This window comes from Phyllopteryx taeniolatus, chromosome 4 (assembly GCF_024500385.1).
Source record: "Phyllopteryx taeniolatus isolate TA_2022b chromosome 4, UOR_Ptae_1.2, whole genome shotgun sequence".
In the NCBI taxonomy this organism is placed as follows: domain Eukaryota; kingdom Metazoa; phylum Chordata; class Actinopteri; order Syngnathiformes; family Syngnathidae; genus Phyllopteryx; species Phyllopteryx taeniolatus.
In genome coordinates, this window is record NC_084505.1 from 24,808,158 (window position 1) to 24,825,022 (window position 16,865).

Genomic DNA, 16,865 nt, shown 5'->3' on the forward strand with positions numbered 1-16,865 from the left:
TATTTGTATTATATTTTGATGTTTTAATATATTAATGTGATTAATTACTAAAAAAAAACTGACTACAGATATTGTGTAATGATGTTTTTAATTATTTACAAATTGTATTTATCATATTTTTTTATATGTACAGCCATTTTTGCTATTTTACATCATTACATTTTTGAGTAATGTAAAAATGTTTTAATTTAATCCATTATTTGTGGTACAATGTTTATTAATATTAAATTGAATACAATGTATATATTGTGCAATAATGTTATTGTATAAACGTATTTAATACATAATTTAGGTTATTATGTTTGGTATATCATTTTTATCGATTTTATTTCTATTATAGTATATAATTTTTAATATAATGTAAAATCTATTTCTAGTTTTATTTATTTAATACATTATTGGTGTTGTAATGAATATTGAATTGAATCCTGTTTTTGATACAATATTGATATTGTTTGATTGATTATTAAATGTTTTAAATATAGTTTTATGTATTTACAGTATATATACAATATGTTCTTTTTTTTTAGATCCTTTGAAATATCATTCATAAATATAATACATTTTAGGTCCGGCTAATATACATTTTAAATAAGACACAACAAAAGAAACAAAACAGTTTTGAGTTTTCGTAATGACATTTATACATGAATATAATTGTACAACTTGTTTGAAACAATACAAAAACAATACTGATTTAATTTTTCATCTACAATTACAAATGTTTACTGCTGAGGTAAATACAAAAAAGAAAAAATCCGAGTGACAAATACGAAAAAGAAATCACATCTACTTTTAAAATAAGGGATCCAATGTGAATATTTCTAAATAAACATTTTAAAATGGAACTTTTTGTACAATTTTCTTCTATATGATTGAAAAACAAAAACAATTTTTTTTTTAAGTGAACTTCTTAATGTAGCGAAGTTTCAGGTAGGAAATGAGCAGAAAGCCCACGAGCATGACGGCTAACGCCACGTGGTTCTCCCACAGTCCCCACATGCCGTACTGGATCCCCAGATAGTCCAGGTACTGCTCCCCGGTACATCTGCAACAAAACCACCCCCCCCCCCCCCCCCCCAAAAAAAAAAAAAAAAAAAAGCTACTTGGTCACTACATTCTCTACCCGTGATTCTCAAAAGGGTGCTACAAACTTTATCTTTGAAAACATTACAACTTTATGCGCTTATAATTACCACTTTATTCTCGGAAAACTACAACTTCATTCTTATAACCTTACCCTTTTATGCTCATAAAATTACAACTTTATTCTTGTAGAATTACAACTTCTAGTAAAATTATAACTTCATTCCCATAAAATTACTCCTTTATGATCGTCAAATTACCTTTTAATAACCTTAATTACCTTTTTTTATGATTGTAAAATGTCAACCTTTTTTATCCTAAAATTACCACTTTATTCCCATCAAATAAAAATTTTTACGTCGTGAAAATTACAACCTCTTTCTTGTAAATTTACCACTTTATTTTTTAAAAATGAGTTTATTATTTATTATTGAAGACTTTACAACTGGGCACTCCATTTTTATTTAAATATTTATTAACAGTAAAAATAATGTAGTTATTTAGAGAGCTACTTAGGCAAGTTTGTTTTAATTTACACACTGTACTTTTTTTTTTATTTTTTACTCACGTCAGTCCAACGGTGGTCGCCACGCTGCAGTTGCAGCTGGTCACGGCGGCGGACATGTTGGCGTTCTGGCAGAATTTTAACCCCACAAACTCGTTGACCTTCAGGGCCTGAAGGTCCAAAAGTCCAAAGTGAGAGACAAAAAGACCAAGAGACGTTTGTTGCGTCAAGCTCGACTTACGGCGAGTCCGTAACGAGGAATACTGAAGTACTTGAGCCAGGCCAGCCAGTCCATGATGCTCGGAAGGTTCACCAGAAGACCTGAGAAGATCTACAAACAAAATGACTGCAAAAAAAAATCTACAAATATAAACTGAATATGATTCAGTTACTGGTTTGGTCCGTAACATGTCAGAAAATAAGCAAAAATGTTGATTGTTGTTTTCAAAGCACTCACATTCACACCTACGGGCAATTTAGAGTCTTCAGTTAACCTAGCATGCATGTTTTTGGGATGTGGGGGGAAAGCGGAGTGCCCGGAGAAAACCCACGCAGGCACGCGGAGAACATGCAAACTCCACACAGGCGGGGCCGGGATTTGAACCCCGGTCCTCAGAACTGCGAGGCGGATGTGCTCACCAGTCGCTCACTGTGCCGCCTTACAATTTCATTTGCAATGTAAAATTGCAACTTTATTCTCACGAGACGTCGATATATTCCGACTTAAGTCTCGTAACTTAAAAAAAAGAATAATAAAAATTCCTCAGAAAATAGTATGACGACATTATTATCAAAAGCTTCACGGGCAATACAGTGTGATCCAATACGATGATACCACGACAACACTAATAATGGTGCGTTTCCGTGTGGATGTTCCCTCACCATCATGAAGACGAAGGTGATGGTCATGAAGATGTTGGCGAGCGCCACCGCCGTCTGGTCTGCCGAGATGGCCATGGTCATGGCGGTGGCCGTGTACGCCACCAGCGTCACCGTCAGCGTGAACACCGAGAAGGCGGACAAGCTGCGTTTCAGCCCTGAGCAAGGTCCAAAATCGACAGAGAAGAATGAAAACGAGAAAATGAAAATTGAACTGTTGGGAGAGATGGTCTTACCGATCATAAAGTATACGCCGCAGCTGAAGATGACGGAGGTGACGGTGCGCAGGGCCACGTCGGACAACACCTTGGACAGGAAGTAGACGGACACCCTGTAGTAGCCGCTGATGTACTCGTGTCTGCGGCAACAACAGCATCAATCAGTCGCACATCGCATACAGAAAAACGCTCGCCATTCGCAAATATGTCTGGAGGACAGAACTGCAACTATTAGCTGTAAAACATCCCTCCTCTCATTTTTTGTGTGCTGTTCTGAAACGATGGAATGACCGAACTTATGGTCGGCCAACTTGACGGCAAACAGTAGCGTGGCAGAAAACCCCAGTGGTGGGCCTACATACCGCGGGGTCGACTCCGGAGAAAGCCGAAGAGAAAGTTCCGGATTGTTACTGCTGCCGTGCAGTGGTGAAATTGATCGGCCGCTAACGGCTAGCTTGTAAGGTACAGTAAGTTTGCGACATAGTCACTATGTTTTTAAGAAATGAGGCTATCGATGCACCACTGAGTCCAACACATCAGAAAATGGCTAACAAGAAAAGTAGTCATTGGTATTGTTTACAAAAACAAAAATTACAGTTAGTTGAATACTCAAATAAGTCTTTCATATTTCAGAAAACACGTATTTTAAGTCTGTCAAAGGCTAAAATTGTCTTTGAATGTTTACACAAAAATATTTTAAGTTTGTCAACTACTCAAACGATACTTTGTAATGTTGACGAAAATAGTGTTTCGAAGTCTAAACTTGTCTTTTATGTTCGCAAAAAAATAATTATTTTAAGTTTGTTGAATACTAAAATTGTCTCTGATGTTTATGAAATACATATTTTAGGTTTGTCAGAATCAGATTGTAACAGTATGTAAAAAAAACACACAAGGAATTTGTCTGCGACAGTTGTAGTACGACAATAGACATCCATTTTGACTAAAAATACTTCTGAGACATAAAAAGGTAACATATACGCCAGCATCCTTCATCACTTCACTCCATTGTTTCAAACTCCATTGAGTTTGAAATGACAGAATGTTTTGGGATCATAGTTTGGAGTTGAAACTATTACTATTATTATTACAAAAATATTTTCTTTGGTGGGGGTGGAGGGGTTCTTCCATGACTCGGATCCTGTATATTCAAAACACACAATTCTTAAATGGCAACATACACGAAGAGCTTGCGCTCGGCGATGAAGATCTCGGCTGCCGACACTGTGCTGAAACACTGGTTGGTGGTGATGAAGAAGAGCGCCCCCATCCTGGAAGAAGAAGAAGAAGACAGACGTGAGAACCGCTTTGCACTCTGTGACCCCAAGTGGCGTCCTCGAGGGACACAGGTTGAGGTCACAGATGTGCTTGGCTGGCCTTGTGAGTACCAGCTTGTGCCCACGTTAAGAGGATTAGCGAGTCCCCATAGGAATGAATGCAATGCTGCATTGCGCCATACGGTAGAGGGATGTATAGTTTTTCTTATTTTTTTTTTTTAAGCGAATAAAGCGAAAATGCATCTTGGATTATTCGCCATATCGCAGGATTTTGTGCTGATTGTTTTTCTACACGTACTGTTACTGCAGAGCAATAAGCGCGAGCCAGGAGAAAAGAGAGACAGACTGAGAATGTCCAAGGTTTGGGATCATTCAATTTAGAATGTCCTAAAACAAAAAAATATTAGCTTTAATCTGGAACCAGAAATGAACAACAACAACAAAAACAAACTGATTTGACTCAATTTACAACCCCAATTCCAATGAAGTTGGGATGTTTCGTTAAACAAAAATAAAAACAGAATACAATGATTTGCAAATCATGTTCAACCTATATTTAATTGAATACACTACAAAGACAAGATATTTCATGTTCAAACTGATAAACTTGATTGTTTTTAACAAATAATCATTAACTTAGAATTTTATGGCTGCAACACGTTCCAAAAAAGCTGGGACAAGTGGCAAAAAAGACTGAGAAAGTTGAGCAATGCTCATCAAACACGTGTTTGGAACATCCTACAGGTGAACAGGTGGGTGCCATGATTGGGTAGAAAAGGAGCTTCCCTGAATTGCTCAGTCATTCACAAGCAAAGATGGGGCGAGGTTCACCTCTATGTGAACAAGTGCGTGAGAAAATAGTCGAACAGTTTAAGGACAATGTTCCTCAACGTACAATTGCAAGGAATTTAGGGATTTCATCATCTACGGTCCATAATATCATCAAAAGGTTCAGAGAATCTGGAGAAATCACTGCATGTAAGCGGCAAGGACGAAAACCAACATTGAATGCCCGTGACCTTCGATCCCTCAGGCGGCACTGCATCAAAAACCGACATCAATGTGTAAAGGATATCACCACATGGGCTCAGGAACACTTCAGAAAACCAATGTCGGTAAATACAGTTTGGCGCTTCATCCGTGCAAAGCAAAAGCCATTTATCAACAACACCCAGAAACGCCGCCGGCTTCTCTGAGCCCGAGCTCATCTAAGATGGACTGATGCAAAGAGGAAAAGTGTTCTGTGGTCCGACGAGTCCACATTTCAAATTGTTTTTGGAAATTGTGGACGTCGTGTCCTCCGGGCCAAAGAGGAAAAGAACCATCCGGACTGTTATGGACGCAAAGTTCAAAAGCCAGCATCTGTGATGATATGGGGCTGTGTTAGTGCCAATGGCATGGGTAACTTACACATCTGTGAAGGCACCATTAATGCTGAAAGGTACTTACAGGTTTTGGAGAAACATATGCTGCCATCCAAGCAACGTCTTTTTCATGGACGCCCCTGCTTATTTCAGCAAGACAATGCCAAAGCACATTCTGCACGTGTTACAACAGCTTGGCTTCGTAGTAAAAGAGTGCGGGTACTAGATCCAGACCTGTCTCCCATTGAAAATATGTGGGGCATTATGAAGCGTAAAATACGACAACGGAGACCCCGGACTGTTGAACAGCTGAAGCTGTACATCAAGCAAGAATGGGAAAGAATTCCACCTACAAAGCGTCAACAATTAGTGTCCTCAGTTCCCAAACGTTTATCGAATGTTGTTCAAAGAAAAGGTGACGTAACACAGTGGTAAACATGACCCTGTCCCAGCTTTTTTGGAACATGTTGCAGCCATAAAATTCTATGTTAATGATTATTTGCTAAAAACAATAACGTTTATCAGTTTGAACATTAAATATCTTGTATTCAATTAAACATAGGTTGAACATGATTTGCAAATCATTGTATTTTGTATTTATTTATGTTTAACATAATGCCCCAACTTCATTGGAATTGGGGGTTGTACAAACGAGATGAACGCTTCACGTGCAAACTGCTCACCTGTTCTGGATGCCGCTCTGATCATCTTTGACTCTGAAGAAAATGGCCCCCACAATGAAAGCCAGGATAATGTGCACCACCACCTGCGTACACATTGACACAAATGCAGCTTTTACGAACATTCGTTTTGGAGAATCTCACCACGGAACGGACAGACAAGCAGACACCCGACAGTCCGACATAGTGAGTGCAAACATGCAACACAAGACTGTATGAGTTGATTTATAAATTGCTTAAACCAAATAATGAATTGACTCGTGGGGACTCGACTTAACTTGCTTGATTTCGGCCACAATAACTTGAAATTTGAAGGTCAAGACCAGAGATTTAAGATTTTGTCCCTCTGATTTTTCTGCTTTTATCCAATAGTAACTCTATACAAGGGTGGCAGGGCGGACAGTAACCCCCACCCCCAGTGGTGGTGAGGGGATCTTTGAGTGGGGATTTGACAGCAGAGAGTGAGAAAAGCAAAAAAGGACAAATTTTAATCCCAACAATTGACACATTATGACAGGACTAAGCGGTTCCCAGGGTGAAGGGATCAGCTAATAAGATCTAAGGCGCTGGAGTGACGGATTGTAACACCGTCATGTGATGCATCGCCCATGCTGGGAGGGGTGAGGGGGGGGGGGGGGCAGATATGATATCAGGCCCAAAGGAGGCAAGAGTCGGGTCACAGCAGTCACAAAAGCCGATTACGGCGCCCACGCCGTCCAGATCCCCGCTGGGTGGATTATGGGGTTTTATCTGGGCCCAATTGCCTGTTAATAATTGTTAAAGTGAGGAGACTTCTCAAGGCTTTGATCCCACCAAAAAGCGGGCCAGGTTGGGTTCATCGGCGACTAAATCATCTTTGATGTTTATGAAAACATGTGTTTGGTACAATGAAGATTCCAAATTGTCTGATGTTTGATGAAGATTCTAAATGGTCTTCAGTGTTTACAATATGCGCAAAATATGTGTTTCCAAAACATGTACCGTTTATAAAAACATGTATGTTAGGTTCATTGAAGTCTTTGATGTTCACCTAAATACGTCTTTTGTCTTTTGTTTACAAAAACGTTAGGTTCCTCAAAAGCCTAAATTGCCTTCATTGTTGACAAAAACGCGTTCATCCAAGACTATATTGTTGTTTTATTGTTACAGTACGTGAAAGTCAAGTTCATGATACTGTAAGTATACATTTTCTTTGAGCGAAACTATGAAAGTGAACTTGGTCGAAGACTAAATTGTCTTCGAAGTTTAAGAAAACACATTTAAGTCCAGTTGGTCGAACATAAAATTGTCTTTGATGTTTACGAAAACACAAAATTCAAGTACGTCGAAGTGTAAATAGTCTGTAATGTTTACAAAAACATGAAAGTCACATTAGTTGAAGACTTAAATTGTCTTTTTACGTTTACAAAAAAACCCAAAACAAATGTTAAGTTAGCTAACTCCAAAATTAAGAATCCAATGTTGTTTAGAGGTGGAGGTGTGTACCTGTGCCACAGATGTCTGTGGGTTCAGCATGAGGTTCTGGAAGGTTCTGCGTAGCACCCAACGCAGCTGGTGGACAAAGGAGCTGTTGTAGGTGACGGTGCGCGCGGCGGACGGCGGGGAGTGCCGCTTATCCTGAGCGATGCGCTCCAACTGGGCGAGCGTGTCGCTGTAGTAGCTGCTGTTCTTGTACTCCTCCACCAGGCGCTCCTCCATGCTCTTCCTGGAGCTCGTCGCCTGCTCCAAGTCCAAATCTAACCCAGGAAACGTGAAGGTTTAGACCAAACTTTACTGGCTCGAGGGCCACAATTGTTTCGCATCAGGGCATCACCTTCAGGAAGGTTGACTTTGGACCTGCTGATGACAGTGAAGTCTCCGTTGATTACATCCAGGAAAAAGTCGGCTGGGTTATTGTGGGGCTCACAGGAATATCCTGAAAGACAAAGCCAAAGACTTAATTTCTCTGACGTTTAGAAAAACATGTACTGTATGCTCGGTTAAATGAGGACTAAATGGTCTTTAAAAGTTTGCGAAAACGTGTACGTTAGGTCTATTGTAGACTGAATGGCCTTTGATGTTTATGACAATGTGCGCGTTAGCTTCATTGAAGGCAAGGCAAGGTGATTTGTAGAGCAAAATTTGACCCCTGGGCAACCCCACTGGCCAAAGCCATGACAAGACTGAACCGTCTTTAATGTTTACAGATGTTAGCTTCATTGAAGGCTAAATTGTCTTTAATGTTTATTGGCTTTGTTCTGAAGACTAAACTTTTTGATGTTTACAAAAATGTGCACGTTAGTTTATTTAAAGACTAAATCATCTTTGATGCTGACGCTAAGATGTATGTTTGCCAGTTTTGTTGAGGACTAAATTGTATTTGTTAAGAAACCGTTTATGTTGGGTTCGTTGAAGATGAAATTGTTTTGGATTCGTATGAAAACATCTGCGCTAGGTTCAGTTAAGATTCCAAATGGATCCATATTTCCAAAAACATGTACATTAGATTCGTTGAAGAATATAGTCTTCAGTGCTCAATAAAACAAAGACTAAATTAAATTACATTTTTTATGAGAAATGTGTGTTATATTAATTGTTTCTGATTTTTTGAAACCACGTAATGTTAGGTTTGTGGAAGAATTATTTGCCTTTGATGTTTATGAAAACGCATGCATTAGGTTCACTAAATCTTTGATGTGTACAGATATGTGCTTGGTAGCTTCATGAAAGACAAGTTATGGAAATATATGTCGGTTTTGTTGAGGACTAAATTGTATTTGAGGTTGACAAAAATAAACACGGGAGGAACTAAATCCGTTCGTGTTCGTTTCATAGAACACTTTTTGTCGTTGATGTTTTCTGCTGATCAAATGTCTTTTTGCAATGTTTACAAAAATACATCCATTTATTTTGTGACTTCATTTTCACTGAGAAATTTTAAGGGAAGATTCTATGAATGGTGCAGATGCAGGAATTTATTGTCTTCTTTTTGTCATTACAGTCCTTTCTTTCTTTCGGGCCAAGTGGCACAACCACCAACCAGACGAGAGCGGAACAGTACGGCTTTGCCAGTCAGGGTTTTTCAGTCAAATGGATGACATGTTTAGGATCGTTGGGCCTTGGCAGGAGTCACACTTATTGCTTAAAAAAAATAAAATAAATAAATAAAAAAAGCGAGACCAAGTGATCACCGATGTTTGCGAAGTAGTCCAACGCATTTGGCGCCGGTCCATGGTACACCATCTTGCCTCCAACCAGCAAGGTGAGCGAGTCAAAGAGTCTGTAGATGGAGTAGCGAGGCTGGTGGATGGACATGATAATGGTTCTCCCTCGGTTGGCCATCCTGTAGCCATACAAGTCAGTACAAACACAAAACGATAGATACAATCAAGCCCGAAACTATTCGTACCCCTGGCAAAGTTTGACTCAAGGTTACATCTATTCAACCAGCAAGTTTTTTTCTCGACTGCACATGACACAGGCGTCTGAAAGAAGGTTCTAGTTGATATTCTAAGATCATGTGGTCATTATAGCATTGGTAAAACAAGAAATTTAGAAGTAGCGACTTTTTTTTTTTGCACAGTATTCCAACAGTACTGCATGGTTTGAGTCGCTACCTTCGTAACAACAGCAGGACAGAGTTAGCTGTGCTGGCGTCCAGGCCTGTGGTAGGTTCATCCAAGAAGAGCACGGGAGGGTCGATGATCAGCTCCATTCCGATGTTGGTCCGCTTCCTCTCGCCTCCCGAGATGCCGCGAGTCATCTGCGTGCCCACCTGGGAAAAAACCACCACAGGAACATTTATAAAAAAAATTTAAAAAAAAATCACCCTGCTGAAAAAAATTATTCTCTATAATGAAATGGTTCACCTTGCAGTCAGCCACCTTGGCGAGACCCAGCTCTGCGACGAGGTGATTGACGCGGGCCTCTTTTTCGCGCTCCGACACGCACGTGGGCAGACGCAACGCTGCCGAGAAACGGAGATTCTCCCTCACTGTTAGTGTACCCATGACCACGTCCTCCTAGTATAGAGGAAAAACTAGTGTGTGTAAATGCCAAAAAAAGAGTTTCATGACTTAATACCATTTGTGTAAAGTGCCAGTGCGCATATTTGTTTGCCCATGTATGTCATGTCAATTATTGCTAGTTAATACTATTGATGAACCTGATGTGAAGGTGGTTTGTATGGGTTGAATAATGAAACTACTTAATACCGTTGCTTATGTAACATGGGTTCATGATTGTGTACATGCGAGAAGCATGGCTAGTGCTTTATGAGCCTCTTCGTTTTAAGCGCTTGGCCACCATCTTGTGACATTAATACGCAATTGCTAACAATCGTTGATGCTTATTAGACAGGAATGTTAGATTTGTTGAAGGCTCTTAATCGTCTTTATTATTTGCAAAAATGCGTACATTAGTTTCGCGGAAGACGCTTACGGAAACACGTATGTTAGTTACGGAAAATCCCCTGGGCTTTTCACATTTCACAAGAAGACAATGAATCGATTAATTAATCATGAATTTTCCCGAGAAGACAAAACTGTCTTTGACAAACTGTCTCAATTAGCATTATGAAAATGCTAACATTTAAGACTAACTTGTCTTCAGTGTTGACAAAACGTGTATGTTAGTTACGTCGAAGGCCGTCAATTATAGATTTAGTCTTTCCTTCTGAAAATGCGTATGTTAGGTACGGAATATCCTCTAATATCCGGAATACACCACCGGCCTGAGAACAGAGGTTTGGAAAAGTCTGAAATTTTTCAAATCAACATTCGATTAATTGCTCGTTAGTTACATAACAATATAATTGAAGCTGTGGTTAATCATGGACATTTACTCAAATGTCCATCCCTACTAGCAAAACTGTTTTTTTTGCTAATAACAAATTGACGTAAAAGATACCTGGACCACATAGCCTGACAGACACTTGAAATTCGGTGGTTGCGGCGCTCCGTCGATTAGAACTTCCCCCGAGAGCCCGGAGGGATCCTTCCTCGCAGCGAGAACATCCAAAAAACTACAGAAAGACATCAAAAATATTAAACAGTTATTATGCAGACATTTATGTGTGTTTTTTCTTTTTTTTTTTTTTAAGTCAGGTGCACTCACGATGACTTTCCGCTTCCGGTAGGTCCGAGGATTGCATTCAAACCGGGCCTCATGATACCACTGTAGGACAAAACCAAACAATGCAAAATATTGATATTGCGATGCATCATGTAGTTGCTTAGCACCATACAGTATCTAGCCACAATTGAGTCAAAATCTGTTTCTATAAACCTTTAGTTATATTGATATCATGATGTATCGCATCGATTATCATGCAAACGCTGTGCTGTGATACAATTGGTATCGTTGCCATGGTATTGAACTGAACCCAACTGAAAATGATAGGTGGTAATTCACAATCAAATATCACAATATGTTCATGATAATATTACAATACAGAAAAACTAAACAATGTATATAGTAGAAGAAAAGCATGTAAAACCTATGTAACTGAAGATTACAAATTGACAAATGATTTTCATCAGACAGAAACAATAATAATCCATATTGAATTGAATTGATACTGTAAAAATGACGATAATTTCTCGCAGCATTGCTGCAAACTACAAATTTAATATTTAACATATTGTCAAATTAAGTGTGCCATATGAGAGATCATCAGGTGTGCTGCGGGAAAATATCAGATTTCAATGAATTGCTGGAAATAACGTATCTTCAACTATCTATGCCAGCAGCATGTAGTGACATGTATCCACTTTTTTGTACATTTTTGTCTTGTGGTGAGCCATGTGCCAATTTCTGATGAAAAATATTTGCCTTGGCTCAGTAAAGGTTGGGCAAGACCATCCATCCATCCATCCATCCATTTTCTGAGCCGCTTATCCTCACAAAGGTCGCGGGAGTGCTGGAGCCTATTCCATTTTTCTTTTTACAGTTCTTGTATTGAATCTAATTCAACTGTGGAAGTGGCCAAAGAGTTCAGCGAGAGCAAACCAAACACACACACACACACACACACACACTACACGTAATGTGTAGTGTAAAAAAATGGAATTAAAAGATTGACTGCAAGCCTGGCTCTGGGTCACGTGATGCCGTTTTAATGCCTTTCCCTGGCAGGCGGCGATTTTATTGAGAGATTATAAGCAAGAAACCATGTTTAGTGTCATATGATTAATGTAAGGAATAATTCATCCTTGCATGGGAATTGCTACACACACACACACACACACACGCACACACATTTACCATCAGAAGGAAAGTATAATGTAAATGTGGCGCATTCACTTTTGTTTTGGTTGTAAAGACTAAAGGTATGGCAACTATTACATTTTTTTAATTGTCAACAGCTAATTATTGACATTTGACAAGTTGTGTTGTAATTAAAGGCATTAGGAGGTAATACGTCAGATTTTATTGTGATTTATTTATATATTTTTTATTTTGTTAAAAGACGCAGGCTTCATACTTGGGTCATTAAAAAAAAACAAAAAAAACTTGAGGTCCATCAAAAAGGACAGAACACCACAAATACACATTCTGAAACACACTCAGAAAGGGGAAACAAACAAAAAAAAAAAACGAAAAAAAAAAACATATAGCTAGCTAGAACTTTTTACAGATTTTGTACCAGCATCACATTTTATGATGGTGTAAAATGACAGAAATTCATGAAAACACACCCCACATGGAACAAACCGTTTTTTGAACCAACGATACCAAATTATTGGAATTAATGGAGTTGAGAGGTATCAAGTTGTGTTTTATGCTGTTACAAAAAGGAGACAGAAAGCTAAAAAAAGGACTTCACTCTTTTGTTTCATTCACAATTTACAAAATTAGGAGACATGAAATTCTACAGTATTCTATGCTTTATACTTTATTAAAAAAAGGACTGGAAGCTACACACATACATACACACATTCACGCTTTGTACTTTATAAAAAAAGGATTGAAAGCTACACACACACACACACACACACACACATACTCCCATTCATGAAAACACCGATCGGAGAAGTATGATTTTCTTTGAATTATGGAATTAATGGAGTCAGGAGGTATGAATTCATAGTTTACGCTGGTAAACAAGGACAGAAAGCTACAAACACACACACATGAAAACACACCAGGAGGGAACTAAAAAAACAATAAAAATAAAAAATCACTCACAATATTTTTGAATTGATAATTTACAAAATGATTAGAAACAATGTAGTTAACAGGAATACAATTCTCGTTAGGCTGGTACGAAAGGACAGACATTCATGAAAACACACCCAGCAGGGAACTGCAATTTTGTGGGGAGCAAATATACCAAATTATTGCGATTAATGGAGTTGGGAGGTATGAAATTATATTTATGCTCGTACAAAAGGACAGCAAGCCACAAACACACATACACGAAAACAAAGCCAGGAGGGACCTAAAAAAAATAAAAAATAAAATACAAAATTTGATTGTTTTTCTTATTGACAATCTACAAAGTTATTCAGATTAATGTAGTTATAAATGAAACCAAATTATTGTTATTAATGGAGTTGGGAAGAATACAATTATATTTATGCTCGTACAAAAGGACAGAAAGCTGCAAACACACATACATGAAAACAAAGCCAGGAGGCACCTAAAAAAAATAATAATATTTGACTGTTTTTCTTATTGAAAATGTACAAAATTATTAATGTAGTTATGAATGAAACCTAATTATTGGTATTAATGGAGTTGGGAAGAATATAATTATATTTTATGGTGGTACAAAAGGACAGAAAGCTGCAAACACACTTACATGAAAACAAAGCCAGGAGGGACCTAAAAAAATTATTTTACTGTTTTTCCTATTGACAATCTACAAAATTATTAAGATTAATGTAGTTATGAATGAAACCAAATTATTGGGATTAATGGAGTTGGGAAGAATAAAATAGCATTGTATGCTGTTACAAACGGTCAGAAAGCAGTAAACACATACACGAAAACAAAGCCAGGAGGGACCTAGGAAAAGAATATTATTTTTTTGTCTTTTTTTTTTTTTACTGTTTTTCCTATTAACAATCTACCAAATTCTAAGGATTAATGTAGTTATGAATGAAACCAAATTATTGGGATTAATGGAGTTGGGAAGAGTAAAATGATGTTATATGATGGTACAAAAGGTACCATTGACATACAAATCCACCAACGCACACACATAAGAGGGTCCGAAAAAATGTACTAACTTGAGGTCCAGTAGTATCAGGCGAGGACTTGACGTGTTTTTGCAGAAGAAGGCGTCCTTCACGTGAACTTTGTAACGGACGTCGTGGAAGCTGACGGTGGACCCGCACGGCTGCTTGGCTGGCTGCTCCGTGACCGTGGCGACCTTGGAACCCACCACGCCGTTGACGCATATGTCGTCAAGCATCGCTACGTTGATGTGACAGCCTTCCTCCATCTTGTACACTATTAGCGGAAATACGCTTGGAGTTTACTCATGGTAGCAATCGGACAAAATCTCTTCTAGTTCGCTGGTAATGGCGAAAAAAATGACCCTAAAATGTCGGCTTCAAGCCAAAATGGCAGACTTCCTGTGTCTTAAGTCTTGGCTTCTCGGGAGTTTTTTTGTGGGTCGACTCATGATCGAGATGCCTGTCAAATTTCACGGGGCTAATTGAAACTGTCTTAGGGGTCTCAATTTTCAAACATTTCCAAGCCACTTTTGGATAATCCTAAATGAAAGTAGCTCTGACCTCGTAGAGCTGAGTTATTAGTTTCATGTTTTACAGCCAGTCAATCATCTAACTTGGCTGACGCAAAATTATAACCGTTGGCAATTCAGTGTCACCCATCTGTTCAATAAGTGGTTCAAATTTGGTAGCAATCGGACAAAATCTCTGGGGAAAAAAAACGTCTTTTAAGGACCCCTGGAAATGGCCAAAATGAACAGAAAAGCTTAACTAATAACATATTGTTGGATGAACATGAAAGTAGTGTGATGAATAATGTGAATAATACTGTTTTCCATGAAAATGGTAACAAACGTTAAAAGCATTAAACGTACAACAAAGCTTGGGGCTGATTGCAAACATACAAATGCAAATTGACTTTTGCCGCCTGGAGTACTTGTGAACTATTTAGAACTAATTTTATATCATCCTGTAAAGTGTACATAACATTTTTGCACGTGACTCGCATTTAATGCTACGCGATGCTGTTGAATGCTCTAAAAATCTTATACTGTGCTAGGAAAAGCATGCACTAAGACTATTTTTTCAAACTATAAAATGTATCCGATATATCAATATCTTATTGTATTCCACTTTTAAATTCTACTTTATTGAACATTCAGGAAAAACTGAACTCGCTCTAACACGTTCGTCTGTTTATTTGGGCAAGTAACATTTTTAAAATAAGTAAAAATTTTACTTTTTATAATTTTACATATATATATATATATATATATATATATATATTCATGTGTGTCTTGTCACATTAGTAAAATGAAAAAATTATCAAAAATGCATGTTTAAGCAATATGTGCCTGTAGCTGAAAGTATATTATAGTAATGTAGTAAAGATATTTGATAAATTTTTCAATGTTTATAGAGCTACTAAACATATTTTGGACATTTAAGTACAAAATGCACTGTGCACACCTCACTATGAGACTAACAGACTGAATAAAAATACATCCCACAACCATAATTTATATATATATATATATCATTTATATACAACAGCCCTAATATATATAACAAAACTTCCAACAAAAAGCAGACACATGCATCTGAACAAAGTCAAATCAACAGCAGGGAGGTGGTCTCAAGTTAGCCGTTGTGTTTCTTAAGAGTAAAAAGCGGAGGAGAAACTCACCTGCAGGCCTTGAGAGTGAATGGCGCTGCACTGGTCAGGAGGCGGCGAGGCATCCTAGCCAGCATCTTATGAGAGCTCAGGGACTAAGGTCACCGTCACAGTATGCTGCTTTAACCCTTTGCGCACCGCTCTTAATGCACAAACACACACACAATCTCAAAACAGTCTCACACTTTCACGTACTTAAAAGGTTTTGCTAGGTCACATTTCTTGACACCATGAGAGTAAGATCAGTTGGGTTTTAACCTTTTCTAGCTCTAAATAACTTTTTTTTTTGTAGTTAAATTTATTTTATTCCACATAACATCGTACTTGATCCTTACAAAAAATTTTGTCACATCATTTTGCAATTTGTTTTTATTCCTAACATAATATCTTGCAATCTTTAAACTTTATTCTTTTAAAGTTACATTTATTTTCCACACAACATAGGACTTGATCCTTACAAAATTATTCCATTTACCAGTTATGTCACATCATGTTGCAACTTTAATCTTGCAATATTTCAACCTTATTGTCATAAAATTCTGCATTTCTTCATCTCAATCTTCCCTCTCGGAGTGTCAACGTGAGGTGCGAGAGTGAGTGAGCGAGTCTAAGAGGAGTCTTGTTATACCGGCAGGCTCACTTTCACTTTCTCTCAAAGAATATTTTTACTTTTTTTTTTTCTTGTAAAATGAAAACTCAGAAAAATGAAAATATCTTTGGTAATATTACAACTTTATTCCAATTTTCTTTCTTAAAAAAAAAAACTTTGTCCAATGAACATGACACGTCATGTTTTGTGATTTAAAACATTTTCAGACTAAAAACAAAAAACATTTTCATAATGCAAAAGGCATTTTGGAATTTATTATTATTTTCTTTTAAAAAAAAGCATTTTTTCATTTAGATTTCATACATTGCTTGCATTTAATCTTAAAAAAAGAAAAAAAAGAAAAACAAATACATCTCAGGTCTTGTCATATTCAGTTTTTCTGGTAATATCTTTATTCTCCTAAAATTAGAAA

The 16,865-nt window shown here is 37.7% G+C and overlaps 1 protein-coding gene across 4 annotated transcripts; it reads right to left on the reverse strand.

The window, feature by feature from the left end:
* Positions 1-601: 601 nt before the first annotated feature.
* On the reverse strand, positions 602-15,984 carry abcg2d (ATP binding cassette subfamily G member 2 (JR blood group)). 4 transcript variants are annotated; one of them, XM_061770857.1, is made up of 16 exons: positions 15,856-15,984; positions 14,223-14,445; positions 11,104-11,163; positions 10,897-11,011; positions 9,858-9,955; positions 9,606-9,763; positions 9,180-9,331; positions 7,823-7,924; positions 7,495-7,745; positions 6,013-6,095; positions 3,870-3,959; positions 2,707-2,828; positions 2,474-2,628; positions 1,833-1,922; positions 1,655-1,761; positions 602-1,048 (listed from the first exon to the last, which is right to left on the reverse strand). In XM_061770857.1, the coding sequence occupies exons 2-16, from the start codon at positions 14,391-14,393 to the stop codon at positions 901-903; spliced, it is 1,902 nt and encodes a 633-aa protein (XP_061626841.1). In that variant the 5' UTR covers positions 14,394-14,445; positions 15,856-15,984; the 3' UTR covers positions 602-900. The 4 variants fall into 4 exon arrangements, with proteins under 4 accessions (XP_061626841.1, XP_061626840.1, XP_061626839.1 ...); XM_061770856.1 differs by having other exon boundaries at positions 9,180-9,268; positions 9,858-10,010; XM_061770855.1 differs by having other exon boundaries at positions 9,858-10,010.
* Between the last annotated feature and the right edge of the window lie 881 nt (positions 15,985-16,865).